This window comes from Sturnus vulgaris, chromosome 30 (genome assembly GCF_052056855.1).
Source record: "Sturnus vulgaris isolate bStuVul1 chromosome 30, bStuVul1.hap1, whole genome shotgun sequence".
In the NCBI taxonomy this organism is placed as follows: Eukaryota; Metazoa; Chordata; class Aves; order Passeriformes; family Sturnidae; genus Sturnus; species Sturnus vulgaris.
This window is the reverse complement of record NC_142272.1, coordinates 95,278-108,505: the sequence shown is the minus strand read 5'-3', so window position 1 is coordinate 108,505 and position 13,228 is coordinate 95,278. Positions and strand designations below refer to the sequence as shown.

The 13,228-nt window shown below is 47.8% G+C and overlaps 1 protein-coding gene across 1 annotated transcript; it reads right to left on the bottom strand.

The window, feature by feature from the left end:
• Positions 1–3,468: 3,468 nt before the first annotated feature.
• LOC106863608 (sentrin-specific protease 1-like) lies at positions 3,469–12,682 on the bottom strand. Its single transcript, XM_014893102.2, has 16 exons — positions 12,418–12,682; positions 11,623–11,695; positions 11,416–11,512; positions 10,372–10,507; positions 10,012–10,115; positions 9,544–9,779; positions 9,142–9,196; positions 8,948–8,986; positions 8,757–8,841; positions 8,164–8,316; positions 7,848–7,979; positions 7,186–7,389; positions 6,198–6,277; positions 5,733–5,817; positions 5,255–5,350; positions 3,469–4,653 (listed from the first exon to the last, which is right to left on the bottom strand). Exons 1-16 carry the CDS (start codon positions 12,490–12,492, stop codon positions 4,591–4,593), a joined length of 1,713 nt encoding a protein of 570 aa, XP_014748588.2. The 5' UTR covers positions 12,493–12,682; the 3' UTR covers positions 3,469–4,590.
• Positions 12,683–13,228: the final 546 nt, after the last annotated feature.

Genomic DNA, 13,228 nt, shown 5'->3' with positions numbered 1-13,228 from the left:
CCAATTTCTGCCCCATTTCAGCCCCTTTTTTACCCAAATTTCCCCCTATTTCTGCCTAATTTCCCCCAATTTTCGCCCGACTTCTGTCCCATTTTCCCCCCGAATTTCTCCTCACTTTTCCCCCTTTCCCCCCCATTTCCTCTCTTCCCTCCCAATTTTTCCCACTTTCTCGAATCACCCAAACCCAGAGAGACAATTCCTCACCGAGAGGGAGCCAGGAATTTATTATTCCCTACAAAAAAGGGGTTTTTTTTAAGCACAAAAACTCCCCAAATTCATTTTTTTCCATCTTGCACCTTGCAAGAACCTCAGATCTGGCCCCAAATATTTCCCGGGGTACTTTTGGGGTTGGGGAGCAGAAAAAGGATCTTTGTCCCCACCAAAACCCCCAAATTTTATTTTTTCCTCCTAATTTCACAGCCGTTTCACTCCGTATTTTAAATTATACTATAAAATTTCCAATTAAAAATCAATATTTAATAATATTAAAATGGTATCTTTTTTGAACCTCAAACTGATTTTTCAGGGGATGCAAAACCCCGGAAAATCTCTAGTTTTGGGGAGACAAAACCCTCAAAATCCCCAATTTTGAGGCGAATTCATGAGATAAAAGCGATTTTGAAGACCCCAAGCCTCAGAGAAAACCCGATTTTGGGGCGAATTTACTCCGCAAAAAATAAATTGGAGGGACACAAAATCTGCTTTTATTCCCTAAACTCCCCCCAAATCCCAAATCCTCGCCCCAAATCCCTTTTTTCCACTTAGAGTCTTCCCTTCACCTCCTTTTCCCGGCAGGTAGAAGCCCCAGAATTCCCTTTTTCGCCCCATTTTTGGGGGTTTTGTCGCACAGAGCCCCTTTGTCCATTTTCCCCCTGGAAAGGTGGTAAGGGGCCCGAAATGGGGGAAAAAAACGGGAATTTTTGTGGGATGAGGTCAAAGCCTTCCCCCTGCGCGCGGCCTCTTCCTCCTCCTCCTCCTTTCCCTCCTCCCCCTTTTTTGGGATGAAAAGGCGATTTTTTGGGAAAGGTACAAAGGGATCCTTTCAGGGAGAGCGGGGGGAGCTCAGGGCCCCGCCGGGAATTTTTCTGGGGGTTATTTTGATTTATTTAGGTTTATTTTGATTTATTTTTTATTTTTAAATGCTTTTTTTTTTTTTTTTGCATTTTTTGGGTCGAAACTTTTTTTTTTGTTATTTTCTGTATGTTTTTGGGATATTTTTCGAGTATTATTTTTATTTTTTCAGGGGGGTTTTGAATTTTTTGAATTTTTTTTGTGTATTTTTCAAATATTGTCTGGCATTTTTTGGATATTTTTGTGTATATTTTTATATACATTTTTTGTGTATTTTTATATTTTTGGGGTTTTAATAAAAAAAATCGGTGCAATTTTTAATATTTTTGTGTGTGGGGGGGTTATATTTTAAAAATATTTGGGGGTATTTTTTTTGGTGGTTTGTATTTTTGGAGTATTCTTGGGTGAAGCTCTAGGAATTTGGGGCAAAATCCTGGGAATTTGGAGTGAAATTCTTGGGATTTGGGGTAAAATCCAGGGATTTTTGTGTGAAATGTTGGGAACTGAATGAATGGGTTTTGGGGATTCCTTGGGATTTTTAGGTGTCGTTTTAGGGATTTCTCCCATTCCCAAAGAGGATTTTCCCCCTGGAATTCCCGGACTTTTCCCCTCGGGGTTGCTCCATGTAGAGGGAGTCGTTGCACCTTTAATTTTTTAGGATCCCCACCCCCATCCCCCTTTGGGATTTTTGCCCCTGAATACCTGAAATTCAGGATTTTCATCCAGCTCCAAACCTTTAAAGTTTCCCTTTTTTCCCCTGCCTGAAGCGGGGAAGAGGCAAAAAACCCCGGGATTTAGGATCCTTTGATGGCGAATTCTCCCATCCCCCCATCCCCAAAAAACCCTATTTGGGGTGGCACCGAGCCAGGGCCCCAAAAGCCACGGGGACAAAGCCGGCCCTGTGTCCCAGAACCGAAAAAATCCCAATAAATAAATAAATCCAGGGAAAAAAATTAAAAACCACCAAAAACGCCCAAAATCCCCCAAAAAAACCCCGACCCTAAAAGGGATTTTTTGATGGGGGCTGGGCTGAGGGTCCCAAGGTTTGAAGGGAGATCAGGTTCGGGATTTTTTTTTTTTTTTTTTTTTTTTTTTTTTTTTTTTTAGATTTTTTTTTTTTTTTTAAGTGGAAAAAAAGCTCAGCGGGGCCTGTGGGTTAATTAATTAATTAATGAGGGCTCGGGGCTGTGGGGGATTAATGGAGTCGGGGGGGGGGGGGGGATCGTTAGGAGGAATTAGGATCAGGAGGCTCCTGGAGTGTGAGGACCCTGTCCCTGCTTGGGGTTAAAAAAGACCCAAAATTGCCCCAAATAACCTCAAAATTGGGGTTTAGGAGGAGCAGCTCTGATCTGGAGGGTTTGAGGTGAAAAATGACCTCAAATTACCCTGAAGTTACCCCAAAATGACCCCAAAATTGGGGTTTGGAGGGCTAAAAATTACCCTAAATTACCCCAAAGTGACCCAAATTGGGGTTTTGGAGGGGGTAGCTCGGACCTGGCTGGGTTTGGGGTTAAAAATTACCAAAAATTACCCAAAATTACCCCAAAATTACCCCAAACTGGGGTTTGCAGGGGTAGATGTGACCTGGCCATGTTTGGGGTAAAAAATGACCCAAAATGACCCCAACACGACCCAAATTTGGGGGCTTAGAGGGGCAGCTGTGAATCCTGGGGTCTCCCAGCTCCGAATTTGGGGTGCCAACCGTGGATTTTGGGGAATCTGTCCCAGATTTTGGGCCATTTTTCCTGGATCTGGGGGCTCTGTGTCTGATTTTGGGGGCATTTTTTGTGTTTTGGGGCATTTTCCCGGTTCTCAGGGTGCCTGCCCCGGGCAGCACACGGGGCTCGATGTCCCGGAATTTTTTTTTTTTTTTTTTTGAATCCTGGGATTCCCGGGAGAGCCGAGGTTTGCCCGGCCCGGCCGCAGCTCCACAAAGGGCGCCTTTATCCCAAATCCCGGCTTTTTCGGGGAATTTTTGTAAAAATAGTGGTGGAGCCAGCGAGGGTGGGGGGCAGGGACCTTTGTCACCTGGAGCCAGGGAATTCCTGACGGGATTTGAGGAGACTCCCGTGGAATTTGGGGTCATTTTCGGATGGGTTTTGGGGCATCTTCCCGGGTCTGGGGGCATTTTTACCCTTTTGGGACATCTCCCCTGGATTTTTGGGTATTTACCTCAGATTTGGGGCATCTTTCCCCGACCCTGGGGCTTTTCCCAGATTTTGAGGCATGTACCCTGGATTCTGGGGTATTATCCCAATTTTGGGTCATTTTCTCTGGGTTTTGCATCATTTTCCCTGGATTTTGGGGCATTTTTCCCTGATTTCTCTGGCTGAGGGCCCCAAGCCCTTTCCCTGGGATTCCCACCCAAGGAGCACAAAAAGCAGGAAAATTCCACAATTCCAGGATTTTTTTCAGATCTTTAATTCCAATAAAAGATAAAAAAAGTAGGAAACAAATCTGGTATAAAATAGGGAAGAGAATTTGGGATCCAAAGGGACACAAAGGACTGGGAAAAAATGGGAAAAAGGGCTCAAAAATTCGGGAATTCGGTACAAAACTTCAGCTCCCAGCTCGGGAAAAATAGAAAAAATTCCCAGCTCCCGCAGAGGAGGGAAAATACAAAAATTTGCGATTTTTTCCCACTTTTCTTCTCCTTACAAATCTTTTCCATCAGGAAGAGCAAATCCAGAGGCCTGGGAAGCTCCAAAAAATAAAATCAGGAATAAATTAATCCAGGGAAAGGGGTGTGAAAAGCTCCCCAGATAAATCCTGGGTTTTTTTTGGGAAAAATTGAAGAGATTCCAGGATTTTGGGCCTTTTCCCATGGTTCTGCAGTTCCTGGGATTTGGGAGGGCTTTTTTCCTGGAAAAAGTGGGAAAAGCAGCTGGAAAAAGCAACAGGAGTAGCTTGAAAAGGAGGGGAGCATTCCCAAAAATTCTCATAAAATTCCGGATTTTGCTCAGGTTTTGGGTATAAAGCTTGGGTATAAATCCAGAGAAATTCTAGCATTCTGGAGCTTAATCCCAGAAAAAAAACATGCTAAAAAGCTGCAATTTAGGAAGAAAATCTGGTAAAAAATGGGATTAAAGCAGGAATTATTCCCAGGGATCCCACTCCAGGTTTTCCCATGGATAAAATCCCCAAACGTTGGGAATGAGGTGGAAAAAATTGGAATTATCTCCAAAAACTCCCTCCAGACCCAAATCCTTCCTTTGCTTTTCCCAACCCAAATCCATGAGGGCACCTCCCTTTTCTTGAAAATCCGGCTCCCAAAAGCCCAACATTCCCAATTTTCCCCATCCCGGCAGATAGAGAAGCAGGAAAAACCATCCTGGAATCTCAAAAAATGGGAAAAAACCTCCACAAAATCCCAACTGTGCTTCCAAACTTTTCTATTCCCCCCAAATCCAAGGGGGGTATTTTGGGAAGAGCAGGACCCGCAGTTCCTTGGCTGTGTCCCGAGGAGAATCCCGGGATTCTTCTGATCCAAATCTCTGGAATTTCGGGATTTTTCCGGCATCAGAGGAGCTTCCTGTGCAGGATTTCCCAGGCCATCCTCTTCCGGAAGTAGGGCATGTGTTGCTTTGGGAATTTTAGGAAAGAAATGGTAAAAAATGGCAATTTTGGTCAGGGTTTGCTTGTCCAGGGGCAGATTCATGCTTTATTTCCATGGAAAATCAGGGAAAAGGGGGAAATCTGGGGCTTTGGGTTTGTAGGAATGGGGGAAGAAGTGGGAATTCTTGGGATTCAGGCAAAAAATGGTGGAATTTATCCCAGATTTCGCTGGGGTTTTGGGGAATTTGGAGTTTTCCTGGCCCTGGGGGTCTGGGGACTGAGGGAACTTGGGAATGTTAAAGGAGGGAAGTGGGATATTCCTGGAGGTTGGGAATGGGGAGTAATCCAGGAATTCCTTGGGATTTTGGGGAGGAATGGGGGATTTGTCCCAGATGCTGGGGGGAATTTTTTGGCTTTTCCCTGGCACTGGGAGTTGGGAGCTTTTTCCCAGGGACTTGGGAACAATTCCCGGTGGGGGGCTGGGAATGGGAAATAAGGTGGGAATTGGGTGAGAAATACCGGAATTTCCCCCAAATTTCACTGGATTTTCGGGATTTCCCCTGGCGGGTTTTTGAGTCGGGGAATTCAGGAATGTGGGAGTTCCAGCAATTCCCTGGAGCGTGGGTACCTGGGTGAAATTGATGGGCTTGTCCTTGGAGATGCACTCGGCGTATCTGCAGGCGAACATCCCGCAGTCGCTGCCGTTCATCTGCTGCGGGATCTCCTGTGGAAAAACAGGAATCAACGTTCCCAAACTCCCCCACTCCCCGTCCCATCATGCCCCAAACCCCCGGGGCCAGGAAAATCCCCCAAATCCCAGTGAAATCTGGGGAAAAATTCAAGTGGAACCGTCTGCCAGGAAAACCACAGAAGTCCCAGAATTCCAGAATTTTTTTTGGGCTGGACACGTCCCAGAATTCCAGGGCTTCTTGCATTTCCACCTTCCCCAAATCCCACCTGAACCCTTCCCCTTGATCTCATCCCTGTGAAAAATTTTCTCTCCCAAGATTTGGGATTTGTTCCCTCCTTTTCTTCCCAGGAACTCCTGAGGGAAAAGGGGCCCAAAAAGGGCCAAGGATTTTTTGGGAGTTCTGGGCTTTCCAAACCTGGCTCTTCTTGCTCAGCAGGGCCCATCCATTGGTGTCGAATTCCTTCTTTTTCTTATCCAAACTTTCCTGTTTCAGGTATTGCCTGCAGGAAAATGAGCAGGAAAAGTTGGAATTCATGGAAAAATGGGAATTCTGAGGTTTTTCTCTGTTTGGCCATTCCCAAAGTGACTTGGGGTGAGGATTTACAAATTAATCCCCCGCCCAAAAAATCTAAAATTTCATCAGGAGAGGCCGAATCTCATGGGGGTAAAAAAAGGGAGAGATTTCCTGGGATTTGTGGGAGGCAATTTCAAGGAAGTTCAAGGAATTTTCCAGGTCCTGGAAGGGAAGAATGAGCCTGAAAAAGGGAGCAAAAAAATGACCCCAGAGGGCCCAAAAATGACCCCAAAAATGGGCAACGTCGGTGTTTCCAAGGCTGGAGAAGCAGGAGTGGGACTGTCCCAGGGAAGAGATTTCACTCACAGCAGGATCCTGCAGGCCTCACTGTTGATCCCCCCCATGGAATCGTAGTACGTGATGGTTTTTTTCCTAAAATCCACAACCTGCACAGAGAAAAATTCCTTAGAGTGGGCAAAAAAGTCAGGAATTCTCCTTGCAGGACAAAAAAAAATTCAGGTTATTTCACACCAGAGAAGGATTTTCCCCATCTCCTGCTGTGTTTTTAAACCACTGAATGTTTAAATCATCCTCTAACATTGTAATTTATAATTTATTATTAGGAGTAGTAGTAGTAGTACTATTATTCCTCTCACAGGTTTACAACAATTTTGTCCCCCTCTCAAGGCTTCAGTCTGGGTGGTTTTTGGTGCTTTCCCTCCCCATTCCCACATCATTTGCGGTGGAAATGACCTCTTTTCCATGGAATTAATTAACAATTCAAGAAAGGAATTAATAAATTGAGGAGGTTTTTGCTAAAGGAGCTGAAAATCCCTGCAGGATCCCAGGAGCCAGGGGAAAGCATGGACAAAGGAGAGGGAATAGTGAAATAAAGTGAAATATCTGTGGCCTAAATCTCTCTAACAAGATCCTATGGCACCAGGAGTTGGTGGGAACGGGGTAATTGGATCTTCCCAAGGGAATAAATTCCCTAAAATGACCTCCAGGCTGAATTTAAGGACTAAAATCCCCGCAAAAAGCTGCTCCTACCTTTGTATTTCTCTTTAAACTCGGATTTGAGCCACAAACACCAAATTTTCCCCTCAGCATCACCCAAAACAAACAAAATTTGGGCCTTAAATACCCAATTGAGGATTTTAAGGAATTAAGTCACCTCCAGCCTGAATTTAAGGACTAAAACCCCCCCCAAAAAACCTGCTTCTAGCCTTGTACCCACTTTAGGTTTTAATTTAAGTCACAAGTACAGATTTTTCCCATCAGCATCACCCGAAACCAATGAAACTTGGGCCCTGAACTCCAAGCTGAAGATTTTCAGGGTAATTCAGGCACTCACAGCCAGGCACCAGTGCACTCCCAGGTGGATGGGCACCAGGAGCAGATCCACAGAGAAAATATCCACTTTTTTTGTCCATCTCTTCACAGCCTGGTAGCCTGCAGTCTTTAATTTGGTGAAGAAAAAGGTGTTGAAGGCATGGACTGCAGGCAAATCCTTCTCCTTGCTCCTCTCCATCAGCAAATTCATGTAAAAATTGATGATCTGGGAAAAGAAAGGGAAAACAGACAGGATTTTTTATTTTTCTAAATAGATTTCTATTTATTTTATTATGGCGCTCGGATTTGTGGCCCTGTGTAAAGTTAGGCAATAAACCCCCAAAAAGGAGGATTTGCATTAAAACCTTCAAGAAAACCCAGGGGGCTTTGCAATAGTTCCATAGTATTAAAAGCATTCCAGAAAAAATCCAAGGATTTTTAGTAATCTGCCTTTATTTAAGTCTGTATTTAAGATTTACTTGCTGTTTTCCCTGTTCACATCAACCCCATCCTCCCTCTATCATTAATTCCCCCCCTCAGTTAAACTGGTTTTATTTTACACAGCTTTCACCATGGATTTATTGCTCCAGGGTGGGAATACCAACCCACAAATCCCCTCCCAGCACCAAACCCACCCGCTTTTCCCTGCCAAGCTGCTGGAAAGGGGAGTTCTGGGGATTTCACCTCGTCGTTGAGCCAGTTGAGGTTGTTGAGGGTCTGGATGTCCTTCCTGGTGATGGTGAGGCGGAAAGCCTCGCTCAGCACCTCGTCCTGGTTCCCCCCTCGGAAAAGGCTCTTGATTTCCTTCTCCATTTCCTGCGGCAAGGGGAGGCAGAATCCCTGCTTTTCCAGACCCCAAATCCCCAGGGCCTTAACCCCACATTGATTCTTTGTCCCTTGAACCGTAAGGTCAATGCGAGGAGGGCGTGGGGCTCCATCCCTGTGCCCGAATCCCAGAAATCCCATTAGCATTCCAGCTGCTCCTGGCTCCCAGCCTCACCTCGGTGATCTCTGGGAATTCCTCGTCGCCCTGGCCCACCCGGGCACGCTCCGGCCCCTCCGGCCCCACGGCCACCGGGATCTCCTTCTCCAGGGGCACGCGCAGGTGCAGATCCACCAGGTCCTGCACGGAGCGTTCCCGCTCCTGGAGGCGCTGTGGGAACGAGAGACCCGGGGTCAGGGAATGGGGAATTAAGAGAGCCAGGATTACGGATTATCCTCCAAAAGGCATTTGGGATCGGGGAAAAGGAAAATTTAGGACCAATAAAATTGGGTAAAACCTCCAGGATCATGGAATTAACCCTTCCAGAGCCACCCAACCCTGGTCCCCAAGTACCACATCTGCATTTTTTTCCCCATTTCCATGGATTCTGACCCCTTTTCCAAGCCATGACCACCCTTCCAGTGCCAAAATTTCCAATTTGACATAATTTCCCATCTGGGACAACATTTCCTCTTTTCCTTGCTGTTTATCCCAGGATTGGGAAACACAAAGGACTTTTAAAAAGTTGATTTTTCCTGCTTTTTTCCCGTTTTTGCACTTCTTTCCCCCCGTTTTTTCCAATCCAGGGCATTTTTCCATGTAATTCTCACCTGGCTCTGGAGCTGCAAGGCCAGAGCTTTCTGCTCCTCGATTTGCCTCCACCTCTCTCTGGCTCGGGAGTCATAGACGCTGGTCCTGGAAGAGCCAGGATTTTCATGGAAAAATCAATTTTAAAAAATCAGGATTTTGGTTTTTGCACCCCAAAAGTCCCAGGAAAAGGCAGCAGGGAATATTAACTCACAGCTCTTTGATCCATAGCTCGGCCTGGAAAAAGGGGAGGCTGGAAAGAGGGAGAAAGGAGGGTTGGAAGTGACCAAAAATCCTGGAATTTCCCTAGAATTCCCTCATTTCCCAAATTCTCATCCTATCCCTCTTCATTGTCACCTCCCTGTGTCCCTAAAAATCCCCAAAATGCCCCCATTTCCCACCCCTCACCTTGGAGCCGGAGTCCTGGAATCCTTGACCTTGAGCAAAATGACGGAATCTGACCCTAAAAATGGGAAAAGTTCCTGGAATTTTGTCCCCCTTGATTCCCATCCCAAATCCTTCCCTTCCCGATCCCAAATAAAAACCCCGGATTTGTTAGGGAATGTAAATCCTTTTCCCAGGGTTTGGGGTTATTTGGGATTTGCTTTCGATTTTGTTTGGGACATGCAGGGCTTCTGGGATTTATTTGGGATTTTTTTGGGTATTTTCTTTGGGATTTTTTGGAGGAGTTTTTTTTATTTTTAAAAATTTATTTCAGATTCTTTTTCTTTATTTGGGATTTTGGTACTTTTGGGGGATTTTTTTTTTGATTCCTGGGGTTATTTTCCTGGAATTCTCGGGGATCTTTACCTTCACTCTGTGCCCTGGCCACTGGCTCCTCCTCCTGCTGCTGTGGGGCCGTGGAATTCCGGGGCTGGAACCCCCCAGGAAACCCCGGAGAGGGGCTCAGGGGGGGATTTTGGGAATTCTGGGGCGGCTCCAAGGGATGTGGAACAGGACCCGGAATTTTGCGAATTTCCAGCGCCTCGGGATCGTCCCTGGGAGCCTCTTGGGGCAGGGAGGGGCCAGAACGGGGACAGCGGGAGCTGCAAAAAGAACCCAGTCAGGGAAATTCCTGGGAAAAGACTGGAGATTTAGGATTTGGAGAGGGGTTTGGGGATTTCTTGGGATTAGGGAAGAGTTTTTTGGAGAGGTTTGGGATTTGGGTTGGGCCTTTGGTGATTTTCAGGGATTTGGGGAGGGATTTTTGGGACTCGAGCAGGGATTTGGAGACTCTTTGGGACGTGGGGCAGGTTTTTTGGGATGCTGTCGACTCACAGGTGGAAGGGCAGCAGCGGGGAGGGTTTGCAGCTGGAGAATCTCTTCCCGGTCACCATCTGCAGCAGCTGCCGGTAAATCTCCCGCTCCTCCTCCCGCACGGTCTGTGGGGAAGGACCATGGAAAAACATTCCTGTCAAAACCGTGGAATTCGCTGAATTCACTGGGATTTCCCCCAAATTCAGGGGTCTGCTGGAATCCCATGAAGGCAATGCTGAGAAAAAAACCCGAAAGTCGGAATTTAGCCCAGGAATTTCATTGTTTAACTGTAGCAGCGCCCCCAGCTCTGCCTCAGCCCCCCCTCCAGTCCCAGGAAAGTGCCGGGATTTCCCTGGATTTCCCCGTTCCCAGTCCCGTCACCTCCTCAGCTGCACTCAGGAAGCGCCGTGGGGCCTTCTTGGGGCTGCGGCGGCTCCAGGAGGGGCTCGGGGCTGGCTTGAGTGGGAAAGAGGCTCCGTGGAGGGCGGATTTTCCCCCAAAAGTGCCGGAATTCCCACTGGAAGGAGGAAAAAACACCTCAGGTTTGTGGTAAATCCCGAAAATTGGTTTAAAAGCCCAAATAAAATCAACAAAGGAGAAATTAAATGCCCAAAAATTCCAAATAAATCCCTCCCCAAAAATCCCCCAAAGAATCCTCAAAATCCCAAATAAAATCCCCAACCATTCTCCCCAAAAAACCCAAATAAAACCCACAAAAATATCACCAAAATAAACCCACCCTCCCAAAACCCCCCAAATAAATCCCCAAAATTCAAAATTCCACCCTCTCAAAAATCCCAAATAAAACAAAACAAAAAAAATCTGCCAAGAAACCCACACTGCACCCAAAAAACCCAAAAATTCTCCCCCCAAAAACCAAAATGTAGCTGTTGGTCAGGGATTTAACCCTTTGAGAGCGGTGCAAATAAGACATGCAGCTGCATAGTCCCCTCTCAAGACAAGAGAGACCTTCTTAGGCAAAGAAGGCATTTTATTGAGAGCACGATTTGTACTTGCAGGGTGTTCTGCAGAGCTAAGACAAGACAGCAGCTCATTGGATAATTGGGAAAACGCCTCTGGGACAGCACTGCACAATGAGTCCCACGGCCAGCACCAGGTGTTAATCTAATGTTATTAATTCCTTTCTATTTTGACCAAATTATCATCCTGGAAGAATGCCTCCCTTACCGGAGCTGAACACATTACCAGCTTGGGAACGGAGCTGAGAGAATCAGGAGAAGCTCCAGCTTGGGAATGGTTTTCCTGGCTGTAATTTTCCTAGATCTCTAACAGCGTGTCCACACCAAAATCCCAAAAAAATCCCCCAAAATATTAAATTTAAACCCCCCAAAAATCCCAAGACTCTCCAAAAAAATCCCAAAAATATCAAATGAAACCCTGGAATCCGGGATCTGCCGCACCCACCTGGAATTCTTCCGGGTCTCCAGGAAGGAGCCTCGGCTCCCCCGGGGCTTGGAGCTCCTCCACTGCCCGTTGGCTCCCGGCAATCTTTCGGGAATTTCTGAGAGGAAAAACACCGGGAATTCCCAAGACCTCCCAAATTTCCCTTTCTCCAGGGGTTGTTTTCAGGGAAAACAGCCCCAAATCTCAAATTCCAGAGGGAAAACTCACCTGGGGTGTAGCTGAGGGAGCAGGAGGAGTTCCCGGCAGGGCACGAGAAGCCGCTGAGTTTGGAGGGGAAAAACTGGGAAAAAGAGTGAGAAAATTTCAATATTTTGGTTACAAGTGGGAAAATATCAGGGAGGAATCCAGGAAAATTACAGGGAATAGAAAAGGGTGTTCCCAGGGTTGGCTGGGAACGGTGGCAGGAATTCACAATTCACAAGTTCATGATTCCCAAAATTCACAATTCCTAACAATCACAGCTCCCAAAATTCCCAACCCCCAAAAGTCCCAGCTCCCAAAACGCAAAACTCCTGAAGTTCACAATTCCTAAAATTCCCAACTCCCAAAATTCACAGCTCCTAAAGTCACAACTCCCACAACTCACAACTCCCAAATTTTATAGAGAGAATTTATGGAGCAGAAAGAACCCAAAGACTGCTGGAAAAATTCAGAATTTCGAAGCTCTGCCGGCAGCTCCGGGCCCGGGGTGGATCCCACACTTGGGGTCTCCATTCCGGGCAAATTCCAGGTGGGATTCCCACATCAGGAACCGAGTAAACCCAAAAATGGGTTTGGGATCTGACTTTTGGAGTCTTGAGGCTGCGTTTTCCCAGAGAAACCGCGGATGGAAGTATCCCAAGAGCACCCCGGCATGGGGGAATTGTCCCAAATATTCCCGAAATCGGCTTCCCGCCCAAATCCTGCTGCAATTCCATGAGGGAAGGAGCCGAGGTGGCTCCGGCCCCGACGCAGAAGAGGCCCGGGCACCCTCAGCCCCATGCCCGCAGCCCGGCGCCGCACCTTGCTTTCGGCGCCGAAGCCCTTGAAGGCCGGGCCGGGCCGGGCCCGCGCCGCCCCCCGGGCCTCCATCCTCATTGGGGGCGGCGGCGGGACCGGGCACGGGGAAAGGCCCGGCGGCGGCGGACTCCGGTGTGAGGGCAGCGGGAGGGAGAGCAGCGGAGTCCGGGAGCGGAGCAGGGCCCCGAGCCGGCCACCCGACCGGAAGCGGAAGTGACACCGGAAGCGTCCCGAGCGCGCGCGGTTGTCCCGGGCTCGACGGCGGCAGCGAGGACGAGGTGTCGGAAGCGGAAGTGAGCGCCGCGGGAGAGGCGCTGCCGGAAGTGGCGTAAGAGCAGGGGAGCGAGAAGCGCAGTGCTGGGAGAAGAGAGCGCCCCCTGGCACTTGGAGGTCCAGGGTGGCAGCGCAGAGAGGACGGGTCACCCTGGACGGGGATGTGACCCTACAGGGGGCCACTCTGTGGTGAGCGGTCATTCTGTGGGGGCCGTGACCCTGTAAGGGGTTACCCTGCAGGGAGGGTCACCCTATAGGGGATGGTCACCCTGCGTGGGGGATCACCCTGTATAAAGTCACTGTGTGTGCAGGTAACCTTATAGGGGGTCACCCTGTGGTGGGAGAACGGGGTGCTGCCTCATAAGGCACCACCCTGTGAGGATATCATCCTATAGGGGGTCACTCTGTGTGTGTGTATCCCATCACAGCTGGTCCCTACAGCCGATCTCATCACAGTCGATCCCATTAGAGCTGATCCCATTTCAGTTTCTCCCTATGGTGAGCCCTGTTATAGCTGGTCCCTGCATCCAGAGCTGTTACA

What these genes read in the sequence shown, in the direction of transcription:
- LOC106863608 (XM_014893102.2), bottom strand. Translation starts at nt 12,492, where the DNA reads ATGAGGATGGAGGCCCGGGGGGCGGCGCGGGCCCGGCCCGGCCCGGCC. An exon ending in CTCCCTCAGCTACACCCCAG is followed by an intron (nt 11,513 to 11,622) that starts GTGAGTTTTCCC and finishes TTTTCCTCTCAG; the next exon opens with AAATTCCCGAAAGATTGCCG. An exon ending in TCCTGAGTGCAGCTGAGGAG is followed by an intron (nt 10,116 to 10,371) that starts GTGACGGGACTG and finishes CCTTCCCCACAG; the next exon opens with ACCGTGCGGGAGGAGGAGCG.